General features: G+C 40.2%; 1 protein-coding gene across 2 annotated transcripts in view; it reads left to right on the top strand.

Annotated features, from left to right (window-relative positions):
* Nup160 (nucleoporin 160) overlaps positions 1 to 20,992 on the top strand; it is a 55,277-nt gene that overhangs the window by 10,519 nt on the left and 23,766 nt on the right. For both annotated transcript variants that reach the window (XM_055601187.1, XM_055601179.1), the window contains 13 exons: positions 2,388 to 2,472; positions 4,678 to 4,746; positions 7,108 to 7,191; positions 7,584 to 7,754; positions 10,511 to 10,610; positions 10,862 to 11,027; positions 11,499 to 11,626; positions 12,105 to 12,265; positions 12,887 to 13,020; positions 14,561 to 14,631; positions 16,326 to 16,485; positions 17,472 to 17,541; positions 19,326 to 19,424. In XM_055601187.1, coding sequence (XP_055457162.1) covers positions 2,388 to 2,472; positions 4,678 to 4,746; positions 7,108 to 7,191; positions 7,584 to 7,754; positions 10,511 to 10,610; positions 10,862 to 11,027; positions 11,499 to 11,626; positions 12,105 to 12,265; positions 12,887 to 13,020; positions 14,561 to 14,631; positions 16,326 to 16,485; positions 17,472 to 17,541; positions 19,326 to 19,424 — 1,498 coding nt within the window. The remainder of the gene's footprint in view (positions 1 to 2,387; positions 2,473 to 4,677; positions 4,747 to 7,107; positions 7,192 to 7,583; positions 7,755 to 10,510; positions 10,611 to 10,861; positions 11,028 to 11,498; positions 11,627 to 12,104; positions 12,266 to 12,886; positions 13,021 to 14,560; positions 14,632 to 16,325; positions 16,486 to 17,471; positions 17,542 to 19,325; positions 19,425 to 20,992) is intronic.

Genomic DNA, 20,992 nt, shown 5'->3' with positions numbered 1-20,992 from the left:
CAAGTGCCACCTTTTATGTTTGTTACCTTTTGGTTTTAGATCAGATATGCTTAGGGTTGGGCTAAGAAAAAATACTATATTTCTCATGAGAAGTATTCCACATACTTCTAATCTGGAAGTTTAGTGCTAATACCCTAAAACTTAATGTCCGTATACCCACAACTTAACAAAGACATTGAAATTTCTTTTTATTCTCAGTTTCCTTATGATAAGATCAGAGGTAGATGGAACTTTTATAGTTCTTTGAAACTTCTTAAAACAGGAAACTTTTTTCCCTCATGAAGAAATGAACTTTAGGGCCCAGAATGTGGCTCGGTGCGTAGCATGCCCCCCTTGCACGAAAAGCCCTAGATTCAATTCATAGCATCACGTGTAAGCATGGTCTTGCATGCTTGCAATTCCAGAGTGCTGGAAGTAGAGGCAGGAGGATTAGAAAGTCAAGGTCATCCTCAGCTACATAGTGAGTTCAGGGCCAGCCTAGAATACCTAATACCTTGCCAGGGGAGAGAGAGGTAAGAGAAGTGAGAAGAGAAAATGAGCTTCAATATATAGAGCAAAACTAGTATTTTATGATATAAAATCATATTACACAATTTAACATTTTAATAATCTCTACTATGAGATATACTTTATCCTATGCACACTGGTTTATCTTTTTATTTTTTATTTTTTGGTTTTTAGAGACAGTTTTTCTGTGTAGCCCTGACTGTCCTGGAACTTACTTTGTAGACCAGGCTGGCCTCAAACTCACAGAACTCTGCTTCCGTCAGCGCTGGGATTAAAGGCATGTGCCACCAACACCTGGCATGGTTTTAAATTGTTAACAGCTATGATACTGGAGAAATGGCTCAGCATTTAAGACTTTTTAAACTTACTGCTCTTATGAAAGATTTGAATTCAGTTCCCAGTACCCCTCTTGGGTGACTCAAAACTGTAACTCCAGCTCCAGAGGGTCCTGTTCCTCTTGCTTCCTTTGACACACACATGGACACACACACACCGTATATATGCTTAGAAATAATAAAGTTTTGTTTGTTTTTCAAACAGGGTTTCTTAGTGGAACTTGCTCTGTAGACCAGGCAAGCCTCAAACTCAGAGATCCACCTGCCTCTCCAGTACTGGGATTAAAGATATGTGCCACCCTACCCTCGTTAATCTAAAAAACTTTTAAAAATATTTACAAATGTATTTATAAACAAGTGTAAACTGAAACACTCTTCCATTCCTTTTTGGCCTTTTGGATAAGATCAAGTGTGAAACAGCCTCCTTGTAAGAATCCTTTGAGTACTGCTTGTGACAACCACTTAAACAAATTGAACCCTCGACACTAAACTTTGGAGTAGAGTTGTAAGGAAGTCTATTCTGATCCTAAGCCAGACCTTGAAAAATATTTAATTTAATTCTTTTAGGTAACATGCAAACAAAGTAATCAAAAACGTGCCCTTGGAGCTGAGCACAGTTGCAAATGCCTATAATCCCACTACTTGGAAGGCTGAAGCAAGAAAGTTGAGAGATTGAAGCCAGTTAGGGCTACAGAGTACAACCATATCTTAAAGCAACAAAAGGCATAGGCTCTGGATTCAGGATTGCGAGCTTGACCATGCAGCTTACCAGCTGTGATAGACCAGCTACAACTTGAATGTAAGACATTTTTTAAGGGGATTATAAGTCATTACATGAGTGGTGTCTAGTGCCTTGCATAGTATCCACTAAAAATTAAGTACATAGTTAAGGTCAGCTGTTTGTACATTTATATTTCAAGTTTTAAATTGAGGCGGCTAGGAGATGGTTCATTTGACAGTGTTTGCCATAAATTTATGAAGATCTAAGTTTGTATCCCTAACTCTCATGTAAAAAGGAAGCCAGTCATAGCACTGCACGCCTAGAATCCCAGCACTGGTAAGGAGTGACACAAGGATCCCTGAGCTTACTGGCCAACTTAGTCTAGCTAAATTGGTGAACTCTTGATTTAGTGAGAGACTGTGTCTCAAAAAAATAAAGTCAGGGGTTGGTGAAGCGCCTCAGTAGATGAAAGTGCTTGATCCTAGAGCCTGACAACCTGAGTTCAATCCCTAGAACTCATGGTGGAAGGAGAGAACAGACTGGAGTTTCCCTTTGACCTGTATATGTCTACTGTGTGTACGTATCTACACATACCCACTGTACACAGCGACTGTGTGCTGCCACCACACAGCAGTGATAAAAAAGGCCTCCACAAGGACATGCACATCAGTACACCTGCACACACACGAAGATTGCAAGAGCACATCTACAAAAACTGTTCTCAGTAAGAGAACTAAGTAGTGGTTGGTTGCAGGGGTTCACTGTTCAGGTACTGATGAAGTGTGTGCCCATTTTATAGTAAACTTTTGAACTTTTTCCTACAGTAATATTGCAGGTCAGTGGAATCCAGTTTTTATGCAGCCTCTGCCAGAAGAAGAAATTGTCATCAGAGATGACCAAGACCCCAGAGTAAGTTATTGTTATGTTACTGTAAGAACCACTTGAATTAGTTTTTTGGGGTTTTTTTGTTTTGTTTTGTTTTGTTTTTCCCTCATGTAGTTTGAACTGACTGAAAAGAGAAGGCAAGTGAATTGGTTGTGCAGCTGAGATGTTGAGGGCCTGCTTTCACATAGGGCTGGCATAGTGTCCTGGGCTTTAACTCTATTCTACTTCCTTTCTTTCTGTTTTTGGTCTCAGATAGTACCTCTTGCCCTGATAAAGTCTACATTCTGTATGTTTAGCTTGCTCTAGAGGAAACTGCAGTACTCACCCCTGTATCCTTGTGACAGTTTGTCCTGGCCTGGGGGGCATGTTAGTTCTTGATGTATTCACTGACAAAAATATAGTGTTCTGGGCGAGCATGACATATGCACGAGGTGTAGATAGGGAGGTCAGAAGACAACTTTCTGGAGTTCTGTACTTCTACCATGTGGTCCCAGGAATGAAACTGAGGTTATCATAGTTGGTGGCAAGAGCCTTTATGTTGCTACCTGCTGAGCCACTTCAGTGGCTGAGAAATTTTAATTTTCTGTTTTAGATTATGTGCATGAGCATTTGCTTGCATGTATGTATGTGTGCCCTGTGCTTCCTGATGCCCACGGAATTCAAAATAGGGTGTCAGATCTCCTGGAACTAGAGTTATGGGTGGTGGTGAGCTGCCATGTAGATGCTAGGAACCAAAGCTGGGTCCTCTGCAAGAGCAACAAGTGCTCTTAACCACTAAGCATCTCTCCAGCCCCAAGACCTTTTTAATTGGCATAATAATTATGCATATTTGTGGAGTATAACATGATAATGATTATATATATAAAAAGATCAAATTGTAGAAATTAGTATTTCATCTGCTTAAATAGTCTGTGAAATTCAGATAAACTGAGTAGTATAGCTCAGTGGTAGAGAACTTGCACATCCCAGACCTGCCTCAGTCCCCAGTAACATGGTGGGATTAAATTCTGATAAAGGGCAGGGTATTAGTGCAAGTACTTAATCTCAGCATTTAAGAGGCAGATGCAGGCAGATGTTTGAGTTCAGGGCCAGCCTGGTGTACAGAGAGTTCCAGGATAGCCAGGACTACACAGAGAAAATCCATCTCAAAAAAACAAGGCAAAACAAATCTGGTAAAGATACATGCAAAATATTAAATTTGAAAGGGTAATACAATAAAGCAAAATCTCATTTTCAAAGATGTGTCTTCAAAGATGAAAAAAAAAATTCTAGTTGATAACTTAGTGTTAAATGAACTAGGCTGAAATGATGAGGATTTGACAATAAAACCCCACTTTAGCTGGGCATGGTGACATGGTCCTTTAATCCCAGCATTCAAGGAGGCAGAGACAAACTCTGCCTGTGAGTTTGAGGCCAGGCTGGTATACAGTGAGTTCCAGGACAGCCAAGGCTATGCAGAGAGACCTTGTCTCAAAAAACAAGAAAACAAAGATCCACTTTAACATCTGAAATTGAATGTTGCTGAGGTGTTAATCCTTAGAGTTCCTTGGTAAGGGTTACTTATTATTAAAGTTAACAAATACTGGTTTTTAGGTTGTATTTAAAGCCAAAGTCACAAGCTAGTCATTAGTAGCCTTTTGTTCCATTGTATTCATTTTATCACCCACCAAGAAGCTCAGTAGAAGAAATGAATCCATAATGAAGGTCAGTCAGGCTTGATGCTTAGAATCAGCTTTGGCTTGTGTAACTTGTTCAAATTAATGAGACAACATGGCAGTTTTCTATTCTAGTTTATATTCTTAGTGTGGGAATCATCTGTAGTTTATTTTATTGTAGAGTAACTAATGTCAGTTTCTTTTATGTGTGACTTCTTTGGTTTGGAAGTCAGTTTATTTAACTGCTCTTGTTGATGCACAGCGTCAACAAGCTGGGTCCACGCTTTCCACTGAAGATTGACAGCTGACGCCTGTGTTTCATTGGTGCCCCGTAGGGAGCTGTATGAATGGTCTGCATTCATTTAGTACCGTTTAGCCTAACCCCAAATGCATTGAAGTCTTCACTTATACTGTGAAAATATATCACTGCAGTGTAACTTGTCACTGCTCAAGTATAAAAAGGCAGTGTCCAGCTCATGCGGTAGAAATGCTCATGTTGATGTCACAAATTCCTTTATATTTTTTGCAACTTCATCTTCAGAATCATGTAGCTTTTGTTTCAATGTTCTAATAGGAAATGTATTCGCGGAGCCTTTTTACACCAGGACGATTCATAAATGCCGCTTTATGTAAAGCTTTACAGGTAAGCAAGAAAATAATCTAATGTTTACCTAAAACTATTCCTGATTTTATTGCTGTGTTTATTTTTTCATATATTTGCTTGTAAATACTGTTGTAATTTGTTTTAACATTCTTTTCATGAAGTGAGACTCCTGGCTGAGAGGCAGGAGTAGGAAGCGCTTTGACAGTGACTAGGGAGCATGCTGCAGTCCAGATTGTGTGCCAACAACAGTGTACAAAGAAACAGCTCTACACTGTATGTCATCTTTACACTTGAAGGGACTTGAAGATTAGCTTTTAGGTTAGTTATGATTGGTTATATGTTCTGTATGTCCAAGTTCAGGGTTTGGAGTATAGAAAACTAAAAATATCTTAGCCTCAAGCCAGGTATGGTAAAACATGACTACAGTTCCAAGATTCAAGAGGCTGAAGCAGAAGGATCAAGGATTAGAGACAGACTGTGTTGCCTAGTGAAACTGTTTATTCAGAGGCTGGCAGGAGGATCAAAGTTCAAGGCCAACCTGGTCTACATGGGTAGTATGAGGCTACTCTAAAGCTATACAGTCATACTGTCTTAAAACACAATTCCAGGAGCTGGAGAGATGGCTCAGAGGTTAAGAGTGCTGGATGCGGGGGCTGGAGAGAAAAAGTTTATTTCCACCGTCATTACTTAAAAGTTGTTTACTCTTTTACAAAAAGTGTTTTGTGGTTGTTATTGTTTGTTGTGTTGTTTGAGGAAGACCCTGAACTTCTGATCCTTCTACCTCCATCTCCCAATGGTTGGGATTATATATGTGCACAACAGGTCCACGTTAAGATCTTGCCGTCTTTCTAAATGCAAATAACTTTTCTCCCACTTTCTTCCCTTCCCCTTTCTTATTGGTATTGATGGCATTTTGTTTTGTTTTCTTTCTTTAGATTTATTTTCTTCTGTGTATATAAGTGTATGTATGTCTGTGTACCACATGCATGCTTGGTGCCTAAGAAAGTGGTGAGCCTCTGTGTGGGTGCTGGGAACAAGAACAGCAAGTGCTTTTAACCACTGAACCAATTCTATGCACACACATACCCAACACATACCTTTTCTTTTTTTTTTCGAGCTAGGGTGGTTTTTGTGTGTGTGTGTGTGTGTGTGTGTGTGTGTGTGTGTGTGTGTGTGTAGCCCTTGCTGACCACGAACTAGCTCTGTAGATGAAGTTGGCCTTGAACTAACAGATCCACTACTACTACCTGGCTGAATTGTGGGGGGTTTGTTTGTTTGTTTGTTTGTTTGTTTTTCCCAAGATTTACTTATTATGTTTGCAGTGGGTAGCCTACAGGCCAGCAGAGGGCACCAGATCTCATTATAGATGGTTGTGAGCCACCGAGTGGTTGCTGGGAATTGAACCTCAGGATCTTTGGAAGAGCATCCAGCACTCTTTTTTAAGATTTATGTATTTATTATTTATACAGTATTCAGCCTGCATGTGTGCTTGCAGGCCAGAAGACGGCACCAGCTCTCATTACAGATGGTTGTGAGCCACCATGTGGTTGCTGGGAATTGAACTCAGGACCTTTGGAAGAACAGCCAGTGCTCTTAATCTCTTGAGCCATCTCTCCAGCCCCCGCATCCAGCACTCTTAACCTCTGAGCCATCTCTCTAGCTCCTGGAATTGTGTTTTAAGACAGTATGACTGTATAGCTTTAGAGTAGCCTCATACTACCCATGTAGACCAGGTTGGCCTTGAACTTTGATCCTCCTGCCAGCCTCTGAAGCACTAGAATTAGATCACCTCTGAGTAAAATGTTTATTTTCTTGTCACCATTTGTCCTTGTTATTAATAACTAGTTAGGTTGTTTTGGGTTTTTTGCATTTTCGAGACAGGGCTTCTCTGTGTAGCTCTGACTATCCTAGAACTTACTCTGTAGACCAGGCTGGCCTCAAACTCAGAGATCCACATGTCTCTGCCTCCTGGGATTAAAGGCATGTGTAACCACGCCTAGTTATATAATAGTTGTATAATAGCATTTTTCATAGTATATAAGATGAAAACATAATTAATGATTTATCAAATTTCCATTAGAAGACTCTTTCCTAGTAGAGTGACCACCATCATCACATACACCTTTCTCTAAATGGGTTATAGTTATTTTAATTGATTTTTTTTAAATGATCTAATGTACTTTATAATTCTTTTAGACTCAGATTTCTAAAAGTTATTCTGGTCTAAACTTTGAAAATTGATCTTTCTGTTAGAAGTCATTTGTGCAGTATTAGAGGAGGAGGGGGCTTCTGCATTCCTGAGGTTGCTGTGTAGCTGAATATTGCCTTAGTGGCTTTTAGGCCAGACTTCCTTCAGTTTGGGTATTTTATAATATTCTGAAGTGTTTCTTTCAATCTTAGATTTTCTGCCGGGGAACTGAGAGGAACTTGGATCTTTCATGGAGTGAACTAAAAAGAGAAGTTACTTTAGCTGTTGAAAATGAGGTGAGGTATGGGTAAAAGCAGGAATGGTAATGCGTAAGAGCAGGAATGGTAATGCGTTCTGTCTGCTAGAACTGTCAGACTTGATCATTTTTATTATGTTAGTACAAAGTATAAATGTTCTTTTTTGGGGGGGGGTACTTCCAAGATAGGGTTTCACTGTGTAAAAGACTTGGCTGTCCTGGACTCGCTTGTAGACCAGGATGGCCTTGAACTCAGAGATCCACCTGCCTCTATCTTCCCAGGTGCTGGGATTATAGTTGTGTGCCACCATGCCAGGCAAGCCTTTTCATCAGGGGCTTTGATGGGTATTTACATATTCCATGGGATTTAATGCATAAGAAAATTTTGTAGGAAAAAAATCCCAGAAAGTTCAACTTTTCTTTCTTTGTCAGCTCCAAGGAAGTGTAACAGAGTATGAATTCTCCCAGGATGAATTTCGCACGTTACAACAGGAATTCTGGTGCAAGTTCTATGCCTGCTGTCTGCAGTATCAGGAAGCCCTCTCCCACCCTCTTGCTCTACATTTGAATCCTCTCACAAACACGGTGTGCCTACTGAAGAAAGTAAGGGAATGGACTTCAACAAGTCTTCAAAATGTTTCTCTGGTGCATGGTGCCATTTTTAGAACTTTGTGTTTTTCAGTCATTTACCTGAAGCTGGAGTTCACTTGAACTTAATAGTCTTCTCCATTATTTTTAGTACTTTTAGATTTTTATCTTAGTGTTTATATGATACACTTTCAAATTTAAAGTAAGAATAACAAAAATAATGTGATAGCCTGTAAATCCTAATGTATAGGAGACTAAATGGGAGCACCACTATGATTCCAGGGCAGCCTGGGCTCAACTGAGACCCCGCTTTTACAAACAACAAAAACCACAATAATAATGATAGCACAATAATTTCTCTATTCTCTTCTTCCATATTCATCATATGTTAGCTTGCATATTGGTGAGTGCATTGGTTGGTTGGTTGGTAGATGAGTTGATTTTAATGCTAGGGATTGAATCTAAGCCCATTCACGCTAACAAGCATACAAATGCCAGTGAACTATATCCCCAACCCTAATTTGCTTTTTTGCATTCTTTTTTTCCTGAGCCACTGGTGCCTTGATATCTGTAAATATTTCAGCACATATCAAGAGCACAGATATTGGGACTGGAGAGATGGCTTAATTGTAAAGAGTACTTGCTACTCCAACAGAGGACCTGATTCAGTTCCTAGCAACCATGTCAAGAGGCAGCCACCTGTAACTTCAGCTATAGTGGATCAAAACCCTCCTCTGGACTCTGCATTCACCTGTACTGGCACTCCCACCTGCATATACCCACACACCAACAACAAACATTCACATAATTAAAGGAGATAAATACTTTTTACAAAACACAGATACTGTCTTAAGTAACCACAGCATAATTTAAAACTCGGGCAATTTGATATTGATAATTGTCTTTCTGATTCAGGATTCATTCTTAATTATATTTAGGTCATATGTGTGACCTCTTTTTTAAGGTTTATCAGGGCTTGAGAGATGCCTCAGCAGTTGGGAGCACTAGCTTCTCTTCCAGAGAGACCGGGTTCAATTCCCAGCACCACATGGCAGCTCACAACTGTCTGTAACTCTAGTTCCAGAGGATCCAACCTCCTCACACAGACATACATGCAAGCAAACCACCAATGCACATTTAAAGAAAGGAAGGAGTGGAAGTCTCAGATTTTCTCTCTAAAAAGCCAAATGAGGTGGTGCAGGCCTTTAATCTCAGCATTTGGGAGGCAGAGGCAAGCAGATCTCTTGTGAGTTTGAGTCCAGCCTGGTGTACAGATGGAGTTCCAAGACAGTCAAGGTTTTGTTACACAGAGAAACCCTGTCTCGAGAAGGAAAAAGGTTTTTGTTTTGATTTTAAAGACAGGTTTTCTCTGTGTAGGAACTTACTTTGTAGACCAGACTGGCCTCGAACTCACAGAGATCCATCTGCCTCTTCCTCTCCTCCCAAATGCTGGGATTTAAGGTGTGCACTACCACTGACTGGCTGTCAGTTTTATGTTTGTGTATGTGTGCGAGGCTGCTTGAACTCGCATACACTACATAAGTGCAGGTGCCTGTGGCTGCATAGGGTGTGGGTCCTTGAAGCTGGATTACAGGCAGTTGTGAACCACTTGGTGTGTGAGTTGGGAACCAAATCCAGGCCCTCTGTAAGAGCAGTGAAGGTCCTTAACCTCTCTAGTGCCCAGTGTACTCAGCTCTTAAGTATTTACTTGTGGCATTTGGGTTTAAGTTTTTATTATTGTGTCTGCTGTCTGTGTGAGCAGGTGTGTACATGCTACAGCATGCATGTGGTGTCTAGAGGACAGTTTTTGGAGTCACATCTCTCCTTTTGTCCTGGGTTCCAGGATCAAACTCAGGTGTCAGGCTTATTCAGCAAGTGTTTTACCTGCTGAACCATCTCACCTTGCTGGTCCTTGCCTTTTTATACTCTCAACTGTTACCAAGTTTTCTTTCTCTTTAGGACATTGACGTTTTCTGGGGTCTAACTGTGTGTATGTGTTAGTTGTTTTTAATTTGTTTAGGTTGTGTATCTCTGTGGGCACATATATGCTAGCAATCAAACCTGGGTAGCCAGGCTTGGCAGCAAGCATCTTTACCTTTTGAGCTATTTTCTTGCTGGCTTAAGCCTACATCTCTTTTATCTTTTGACTTGAATTTGGTGTTCCTCATGATTCAGTGTCTAAGGAGATAGTTCAGGCTGTAGAGTGTTTGCCTTGCAAGCAGAAAGACCCTAGCACCCATGTACAAATGCCAGTGTGGCTGTGCATGTTAATGGTCATAATGATCCACTAGAGACAGGTGAACCTTGGGGACTTGCTGATCAGTCAGCCTAATTCATGATTTCCAGGCCAGTGAGAAATCTACCTCAAAGGAGGTAGGCTGCATTTCTGAGAATGACTGCCATGGTTATCCTGTATGTAGCCTTACACACACCCACACACTCACTTGTATACACGCACGTGCGTGCAGCACTCAGCTGGACACATACATACAAATATGCAGACATTCTGTATATTTGCTCTGTTGTTCTCTTTCTCTGTCTCTGCTGAGAATCAAATGTAAAGCCTGCATGTATTAGGTACGCCTCTGCCGCTGAGCTACATCTCTTAGCCCCTTCCAGTTTTTTTTTTAAAAAATGACATGAAATTACATGTAAACATTATATATAACATGATTTGTTTTCTATATGATACATTATAGATTATGAGTTACTTTACGTGTTTTCTTTTATAATTATTAAAAAGAAAATAACTGAAAGGCTTGTACTTGCAGGGATACCTGTCTTTCTTGGTACCGTCTTCTTTAGTAGATCATTTATATCTCCTGCCTGATGAGCACCTTTTGACAGAGGATGAGACAACCATATCTGATGGTAATAATTGTTCTGTCTCTAGTTGACCCTTTCTTATATGAACCTTAGATTTTATTTCAATTGGCCACAAAAATCATTGTCACTGTGACCTGTCTTAATGAGTTTCCCTCACTGAAGATATTTTTGAATGGAGAGGCTTAAATACATATGCTGTGGAAAAGGGATCCCTTCCATCTAATTATTGATGCCTCTTTTAATGTGTTAATTAATAGACCTTCCTGGCTTCAGTGTTAACACTCTCTTACTCATAGATGCAGATGTAGCACGGGATGTCATATGTCTTATAAAATGCCTGCGGATGATTGGAGAGTCAGTTACCATGGACATGGCAGTCTTGATGGAAACCAGTTGTTATAACTTGCAGTCTCCAGAGAAGGCAGCAGAGCACATTTTGGAAGATTTGATCACTATTGATGTGTAAGGAGAATTTAGGGTAAAGTGCATTTCCTAATGGAATTCAGCAGTTTGTTATCAGATTATTATATATGGTCAAGTGTATTAAAAAAAATCGTGGTTTGATGTTACAGTGGTTTTTCTTGAGTCTAAATAGGTCTGTGTGTGTTTGTGTGTGATGCTGCGGAAGAGCCTGTGCCTTGTGTATTCTAGACAAGTGCTCTACCACTGAACTACATCCGCAACCCATTTGAGATGTTACAGGGGCAACGTTAGTATATTCAGATGCAAAAGCAAACTTATAAACTATTATACTCTATAACCCTGTTAAACTGAATGTTGTAAAAAGTACAAGTATTTTCCTCATGTGCATTTTGTGGGTCATTACTAAAAAGTTGAGGGTGATTTTATGGAGAATGATTGTCTCTACTGCTTTACTGTGAGCATGTCTTAAACCTTGTCAGTAGTAACAGGAATTTTCTAATTGTCGTGTAGAGAAAATGTGATGGAAGACATTTGTAGTAAACTACAAGAGATCAGAAACCCTGTCCATGCCATTGGACTTCTTATACGGGAAATGGATTATGAAACAGAAGTGGAAATGGAGAAGGGCTTTGATCCAGGTAAAAAACAGAGCAAGTGTGTTTTACAGTAAACTATGATGCAGGGCTGGAGGGGTGGCTCAGGTTAAGACCATGTACTGTTCTTCCAGAAGAACCGAATTCACTTCCCACATCAGGTGACTCAAGCCAGCTCCATCCAGGTGATGGATGACATGGAGGAATCTGACATGTTTAGTCTGTGGGCACCTGTGCTCATGTGTACATTCCCACATACAGAGAGACACACCTATGCATAGTTTAAAATAATAAACATTTTATTGATAAAATTAATTCAATTTTTCTTTTTTATGTTACTACATTTATTCATTTATTTTGTGTACATGCATGCACATACACACTATGGTTCACATACAAGTCAGAGGACAGCTCTTTACCATATGGGTCCCTGGGAATGAACTCAGCTTATCAGGCGTGGCAGCAGTTTCCTTTACCTGCTGAGACACCTTGCAAGCCTTTCACTTTATTTTTCTTGTTACAGCCCAGCCTTTGAACGTTCGCATGAATCTTTCCCAGCTCTATGGTAGTAGCACAGCAGGGTATATTGTGTGCAGAGGTGTGTATAAAATTGCCAGCACTCGCTTCCTGATCTGCCGAGACCTCTTGATCTTACAGCAGCTGTTAACAAGGCTAGGAGATGCAGTAAGTACTACTTGAGGGAAGACTGTAAACTCTCAAACCAGATGGCATCCTAGGAGCCAGAGACTTGTTTGTGTTCACTGCTTTATACCCTGGCTAGGCCTGATAGGGGCTCTGCAAACACCAGAAAAGAGTGTTGGTTACTCTCCTCACTGCTGAGACACGATCCCTGACAAAAGCAGCTTCAGGGAGGAAGGCTTTGTCTTCACTCGCTCTTGGGGCTTGGTTCCTTTATTCCTTTTCACTATTAGCTCCCATAAGTCAGAGAACCGTTTTGAGCCATCTGTGTTGGCTCATACCTTCAATCTGAGCATTCGGAAGGAAGAGGCAGGTAGATCTCTGTGAGTTCAAGGCCAGCCTGATTTACATAGTGAATTCTGGACAGCCAAGACTGTGAAGAGAAGTCCTGTGTGGAAAAAGAAAGAAAATTGTTTTGGTTTGTTGTTGCTGTTTATATTTTTTTGTTTTGAGCGGTACTATTCAGCAAAATACTTGCTAGTTGCTAAACAAAAATGTAGCTTGTGTATTGTAAAATGCTGTTCCCTTAACTGTATTGCCTTACTTTATCTCTCCTGAGCCTGGGGAGTTATCATTCCTAACAGCTTACCATCTTTGCTATCATAGGTGATCTTGGGAGCTGGTCAGCTCTTTCAAGCTCAGCAAGACCTACTACATCGCACAGCTCCCCTGCTCTTGTCTTACTACCTCATTAAGTGGGCAAGTCAGTGCTTGGCAACTGATGTTCCAGTTGACACACTGTGAGTTCCCTTATCCTTTATTATTTTTTTAACTTATTGTAAAATAGGTTGTTGGGTTTGTTTCTGCCTTTTAAGAATCAGAAAGGAGCATGGCCGTCGTGGCACACACCTTTAATCCCAGGACTTGGGAGGCAGAGGGCAGACAGATCTCTTTGAGTTTGAAGCCAGCCTGGTTACAGAGTGAGTTCCAGGACAACCAGAACTACACAGTCTCAAAAAACCAAAAAAGAAAAAAAAAAAAAAAAAATCAGAAAGGTTGGGGCCAGAGAGATGACTCAGTTGTTCAGAGGACCAGTTACTCTTCAGAGGATGGGCGTCAATGTCCAGCACCCAGATGGTGGCTCACAACTATCTGTAACTCCAATCTTCAGGTATCTGATGCCCTGTTCTTGCCTCCACTAGCATTGCACAAACATGGTAGATAGACCTAACATACAGGCAAGGCACTTTTACACAAAAAAGTAAAGTTTAAAAGGAATTATGTTTATTTAAAAAAATAATAATAATCAGCTGGGTAGTGGTGGCAGCACTTGGGAGGCAGAGGCCGACAGATCTTGGTGAGTTCGAGGCCACCCTGGTCTACAGAGTGAGTTCCAGAACAGCCAGAGCTGTTACACAGAGAAACCCTGTCTCAAAAACAAACAAAAAAAAAATTTAAAAAGGAATTAACATTTTTAGTCCTCCATTATTTCGAGGTTCACTGTAATTTATCAGTAATACAGTTATTTATATATACATATATATATATATATATATATATATATATATATATATATATATATATATATATATACTTAAGTTTGTGTGTACAATGGAAACAGGTCATATTGATGGCAAAATAAGACGATGCTGGAGGAGTTAAACTCTACACAGAATGGTTGTTAGAAGTGGACTGAACTTTATATGCAAACAAGAAAGGAAAATCCAGTGATTACAGCGTGCTTCTGTTTCTTTTCCTGTTCTTCTGATAAAATATGCTGACAAAGGCACCTCAGAGGAGAAAGGGCTTGTTTCAGCCCACGGGTCAAGGATGAGGGTCCTTGTGGCAGCAGGAACTTGCAGCAGCTGGTCACTTCTACTCTCAGTAAATGTATGCTTAGTGCTAGCTCCCTTTCCCCACGTTGCACCGTCCAGGATCCCTGCCTGGGGAGTGGTCTAAGCCACAGTTAAGATAGGTCTTCCATGCCAGTTGGCACTCCTGAAGATCCCTCAGAGATGCTCTTGGAAGATAACCTTAGTCTAGGTGATCCTTCACAGCTATGCCTGAATGCTTGCCTCCTAGGTAATTCTAGGTTTTGTGAAGTTATCAGTACTATCATTAGTCATTGAGCTCTGGCACACAAGTGACTCTTTGAACAGTTCTTGGATGATGTGATAGGCAACAATTTAAATTCTGAATCCTGTTTTCTGCCTTTTTTGTTTTTTAAAGCTGTCAGTGGAGTTTTTATATGCACTATATTAATTAAATCAACAATATAAAATAAATTTAGAGAGATAATACTTAACATAGAGTATTAATCTATTTTTTCTTTTCTCATAGGGAGTCTAATCTACAACATTTGTCAGTACTGGAACTAACTGATTCTGGTGCCTTAATGGCAAATAAATTTGGTAAGGAGTAGACTATATATATTTGTTTTAATTTGGGGGTTTATTGTATATTTATTAAAATGTTCTTTTATCACCATTGTTGTAGAAATAACCTTGCTCTTTGCTTTTGTGCCATGAGCAGCCTATGGCCTGAGACCTGTGGTTGTGGCAAGACATCTGGAAAGATGCAGTCCCAGATCAGGCATAAATGAAAAGTGTCATAGGGAGTATGTGTCACAATAAACACTACTAGGAAGATACTAAGAGACCACCAACAGAAACTTTCATTAGATTCAGACTCTTGCATTTAGTGTTTTTTATTATTATTATTATTATTATTATTATTATTATTATTATTATTACTACTATTATTACTACTATTATTATTATTTTATTTTTAAATATTTTTGTACATTCACTTGTATCCCAGCTGTAGCCCTCTCCCTCTTTCCCTCCCAATCCTCTCCTCCCTCCCTCATCTTCTCCCTGCCCCCTTCCGAGTCCACTGAGAGGGGGTGTCCTCCTCTCCTTCCATCTGGCCCTAGCTTATCAGGTATATTCATGATGGTTGCAGTGTCTTTATCTGTGGCCTAGCAAGGCTGCTCCTCCCTTGGGGAGGAGGGGAAGCTCAATGAGTCAGACATTGAGTTCATGTTAGAAAAAATTCCTGTCCCCCTTACTAGGGAACCCACTTGTATACTGAGCTACCATGGGCTATGTCTGAGCAGGGGTTGTAGGTTATATCCATGCATGGTCCTTGGTTGGATAAACAGTCTCAGAGAAAACCCCTGTGCCCAGCTATATTTGGACCTTGTGGGACTCCCTGTCCCCTCTAGGTTATACTAATTCCTCCTTCCTTCATATGATTTCCTACGCTCTGCCAAAGGCTTGGTTATGGGTCTCAACATCTGTTTTGATGCACTGCTAGGTTGAGTCTTTCAGGTGCCTTCTGTGGTAGGCTGCTGTCTTGTTACTTGTTTTCTCCTACTTCCGATGTCCATCTCCTTTGTCTTTCTAGATGAGGATTGATCATCTTACCCCTGGTCCTCTTTCTTGTTTATCTTCTTTAGGTGTACATATTTAAGTATGTTTATCCTATCTTATAGGTCTAGTATCCACTTATAAGTGAGTATATACCATGTGTCTCTTTCTGCTCCTGGGATATCTCACTCAGGATGATTTTTTTTCTAGATCCCACCATTTGCCTGCAAAATTTATGATTTTCTTATTTTAATGCTGAATAGTATTCTATTGTGTATAATATTTCTTATATTGCTGTTTTGTCCATTTTTTTGATACTCCAGTGATTAATTCAACAAAATAAAAATTTACTAAGTTCTAAATTTAATAAATGGCTTTTGTAATCTCATATCAGTCAGCAATATTTAAAGGAGTTCATGCTCCAGTATTATTGTAGAGAATTTGTTTAAGCTAAAATATGGAATCTTGGAACTAATTATTGGAGACCGTTTCTAGACAAATTGCTTAAATAGAGTGAGATCATAAAATAATTTAAGTGGCCTTCCCATTGCATTTATATAATATGACACATTTGGCAAACTGCTTTCATTGATATGCTACTGATGATGCTTGGGGTGCATGTTTTAAAATGATCACTGCCCTTTGTTACTGGCACAAAATGAATTTATGTGATCTTGATTAAAAGGTGACACTGCAGTTACAAGGTTTTTTTGTTGGTTTGTTTGTTTTTTAAGTATCTAGCCCTCAGACAATTATGGAGTTATTCTTCCAAGAAGTTGCAAGAAAACATATTATCTCTCATCTCTTCTCTCAACCAAAAGCGCCTTTAAGCCAAACTGCATTGAATTGGCCTGAAATGATTACCGCAATTACCAGTTACTTGTTGCAGCTTTTGTATCCTTTTGCTTGAAAACCAGGTGACAATTTTGTCGAGATTGTCCCTAAAGCATTTATTCTGCTTGTGTAATGAAGTTTTCTTTTCTTTCTCAGTTCTAGAGATCAAACCCAGGGCAGCACAGACTAGACACTGCTGGCTACACCTCCAGACCCATGAGGAACATTTTAAAAACGTGGGGGGAGAAGGTTTGGTGGTTAAGAGCATGTATGAGGACCCAAAGTGCAGTTCCCAGCACCCATGTGTGGCGGCTCTAAACTGTCAATAACACCATCTTCAAAGGGTCCTACCTTTGTTCTGGCTTTTGAGGGCATCTGCACATACTCCCACACAGATGAGTTGCATGCTTAATCCCAAAAAAGAGAAGACAGTATTTATTTTAAGGAATCTCCTTCTTTGTTATTGTTTGAGACAAGGACTCGTGTAGCCTTGGCTGGCCTATAACTCATTATATAGACCAGGTTAGACTTGAACTTAAACTTAGACTTGAACTGCCTCTATCTCCCAAGTGCTAGGATTGAAAGCATGAGCCACTATACCTTGCTCTGTGTTTGTTTGTTTGTTTCCCTCCCTCTCCCATGGGTTCAAATATCAAACTCATCTTCAAGCTTTCACAGGTAGTACTTTGTGAATGAAGCTGTTTGCTCAGCCCCAGGGCTTTTTTTGGTTTTTTGTTTTGTGTTGTTTTTGATGTTATTCTGCCTACAGAAGTGTCTACACTACATGCTGCATGCAGTGCCCATGGCTGCCAGAGAGGGCATTGGATCCTCTGGAACTGGGTCACCATGTAGGTTCTGGGAATTGAAGCCAGGTTCTCTGGAAGAGCAGCAAGTGCTCCTAATCTCTGGCCCACCTTTCCAGCCCACTCTTGTTTTTAATTAAACTGTTTTTAGTGACTCTCCTAAGTTTGGTGCCCTTTAATATGTATATTTTTAAGTTTCTCTCAAAGGGGAGAAAAAGCAAAATTCCTTAATATAGTAACTAGATGGCCTAGCAATCCTGGTTGTCTCTTTCTAGAATGTTTGATGGGAAATTGCCAGTATGTACAACTGCAGGTAAGTTTTGTTGATCATTTCTTACCATTCTTATAAAGTCTATGTGAATGTTAGCTACATTTTAATTGGACTGATAGGAAGAACTACAAAAATTAAACCTGATTATGCTAAAACATGCCCCAGTAGGATATTCATATTAATTCTGTCTCTTTCTGTCTCTCTCACTTGCTCGATCTCTTGTTTGCTCTCCATTTCTAGGTAGTCCTGGGTATTGAACCCAGGTTCTTGAATGTGTTAAAAAAAAAAAAAAAAAAACAACTACTGCAGAGCATGGTGGCATACCTTTAATCCCAGCACTCATGAGGCAGAGGCAAGCAGATCTCTGTCAGTTTGAGGCCAGCCTGGTGTGTATAGTAAGTTGCAGGTGGGCCGGCCAGAGCTACAAAGTGAGACCAAGTCTCAATAAGCAAACAAAGAAAGAAGAAGGGAAAGCTCTGCCATTGAGCTATATCCCCAGACTCTAGAGGCAAACATTATTCCTCTGTGAGTTAGGGTTTGGCCAACTCTAAGATTAACATAGAAGTCACATAGGCCCTTATAAAGACAAAAATGACATCTCTCACAAGGATAAGTTTTGTATCCTAGAATGTAATGCTCAAAGTTTTAAGATAAAAGGGCTTGGGGTAAGTAAAACAAATTCTGGGTAATACAAGCCAAGTCTGGCTCATCAGACAGAAAAGGATCACCAGGTTATAAAACTATATCCATTCCCAGCATTCCAAGAAAAACAGCTAAGCACCATTGAAGAGCTAAACATTCCTGGCTTCTCTAGTGCGTGCGTGCGTGCGTGTGTGTGTGCGCACGCGCGCGCAGGCCCTATATACCATCTGCATCCCTACATTATATCTCTGTACCATATGCTTTTCTGATGCCCATGGAGATCAGAAGAAGGTGTTGAACCCCGTGGAACTGGAGCGTGGAACTGGAGTTAATAGATGGTTGTGAACTACCATGTGGGTGCTTGGAACTGAACACAGGTTCTCTACAAAAACAAGTGCTCTTAACCGCTGAGCCATCTCTAGTAATTTTGTTTTTAATTCTTCCCTCCTTAATAGGAGCTCACAGAGGCACAGCCATGTAGCCTAATTCTCACTTTTCTGAACCATCTACCAGCTCCAACTATGTAATCTTTAAATTCAAGAAAAGCATGCCTTTTCCTTTTTTTTTCCCCCCTAACTTTTTCAAAGCACGCTTTTTCTAACATTTGGGCATCACCACTTAAAAGCTTTCCTCCTTGTTGTGTAGCTGGCCTCCGTGCCAGCTTAACTCAAACAGCTTCCATATTCGTCCTCTAGGCAGCTGACTGCCCTGGGATTTTTCTCTTAGACTCTAGTAAAATTGTCCTCAAATTTAAAAACAAAAACAAAAAACCCACAACTTTTAAATTCCTTATTAGGTTCTCTTTACAATAAAATGGACCATTTACATATAAATCCTTTATTGGACTATAGTCTCCAAAAATTGGGAGCGCCAAAATTTGGGAAACAGCTTAGGTGTGTGTCTGTGTGTTTACCTCTGTGTTTTTGGACTCCTTTACTTGTGAGTAAGGGGAGTCCTGACCTTCCTGTCCCAGACCTGGAATAATTGTGATTACGGGCATGTGTCACTATCCCTGGCTCTGCTTTCTAATGTTGCCTTGCTCGTTATTAAAAAAGAAAAGTATTAACCAGATTTATATTTAATCTCTGGGTATTTCAAAAATAAAGTCTTATACTGATCACTCTCTTCTCCCGCTAAAGAAGTTGGAAACGTCTGCTTTTAAGTAGTTATTTTATGCCTTTTAGGATTATATTCAGCTGTTGCATCCCTGGTGTCAAGTCAACGTTGGATCCTGTCGATTTATGCTGGGACGCTGTTACCTGGTTACAGGAGAAGTACAGAAGGTAAACTACCTTTTAGTGGTGAGCAAACTGGCGCAAGGAAGACACTGGGTTTCCATCTAACTAGGATGTAGGAATGGGAGCATAGAATCTCGTAGAAAAGGTTAGAGAAGACTGAGCAGTAAAGGCCATCGTGCGTGTTAGTCGGGATTAGCCAACCGCTTGGGCTTTGTTATTACAGAGAGTAAGAAGAAGCACTCAAGTCCCTCTGCCCCAGTGAAGACCTTGTTAGAATTAGTGATTCTTTTTGTTTGTTAGGGTCTGTGGTTTCTCTGTGTAGACCAGGCTGGCCAGGAGTTTAGCGATGGACCTGCCTCTGCCTCCCAAGCCCTTGATTTTAAAGGTGTGAGCCACCACTGCTTAGTGATGCTCACTGATGCCTTTTTAGTGTTGAATTTACCTTAAAGATTACATAGTTGGAGCTGGTGGCTGGTTCAGCAGTTAAGAGCACAGGCTGTCCTTCCACAGGATTCAGGTTTAATTCACACCCATGTGACAGACCACAACCAGGTGTTAACTGTGGTTCCAGGGAATCGGAAGCCTTCTGGTAAGTGGTGCACAGACAGACAGGCAAAACACCCATACATAGCAAAAGATTCACCTAGTGACCAGTCATATATCTACATATATATATCATATATAATCACATTTTGCAGTTGGTACCGTGCTGCTGTAGCTATTACAGATGTACCTTACAAAAACATCAACATGAAATTTTTTTTAAGTTTTAAAAAACCCAGATAGACATCTTAAAGTTTGCATGTATGTGCAAGATACCAGTGATTAAACCCAGAGCCTAACATGCTACATCCATGGACCAACTACACTTTTGCTAGTTAAAATAATAGGAATTTATTTCCTCAAAATGTAAGATCAAGGTATTGATAGAACTGGCTACATTCTGATGACCTTTTTTTTTTTTTTTTTTTTTTTTTCAATTACTATTTTAGGTTTGAGGCTGGCCTGGAACTTGCTGTCCTGGTGCGTTAGCCTCCCAAATTGTTGGAATTATTGGCATTTACCAAGTCACATGCTTAGATGGCTGCATTTTGTTTTGAGACAGGATCTTGGTGTGTAGCCCTGGCTGGCCTAGAACTCACTGTAGACCAGACTGGCCTTGAACTCACAAACATCTGCCTGCTTCTGCCTCCTGAATGCTTGAAATGTGAACCACCATGCCTGACATATTTGCCCTTTTCTTTTTTTTGTGGTTTTTGAGACAGGGTCACTATGTAGTCCTAGCTGACCATCAGTTCACTATGTAGACCAGCCTGGCCTTGAACTGACAAAAACCCACCAACTTCTATCCCCTGAGACTTGTTATCATATCTGACAACACGTTTCCTTAGTAGTATGTAAGGAGGTTAAATTCCCAGCCTACACATGGTGGCTTACAATCACTAGTATAACTCCAGTTCCAGGGAATCGGACATCTATTTTGATGTACATAAGTATACATGCAGACAAATGTAAATCTTTAAAATATATAAGAACATCTTAAAGGTGAGAGACAAATAAGATGGCTTCTTAGTAGTAAGAGCACTTGCTGCCAAGCTTGAACTGGAGTTCGG

This window comes from Psammomys obesus, unplaced genomic scaffold (assembly GCF_907164565.1).
Source record: "Psammomys obesus unplaced genomic scaffold, mPsaObe1.curated_primary_1811, whole genome shotgun sequence".
In the NCBI taxonomy this organism is placed as follows: Eukaryota; Metazoa; Chordata; class Mammalia; order Rodentia; family Muridae; genus Psammomys; species Psammomys obesus.
Note: the sequence above shows the minus strand (reverse complement) of the source record. Positions and strands in the feature narration are given on the sequence as shown.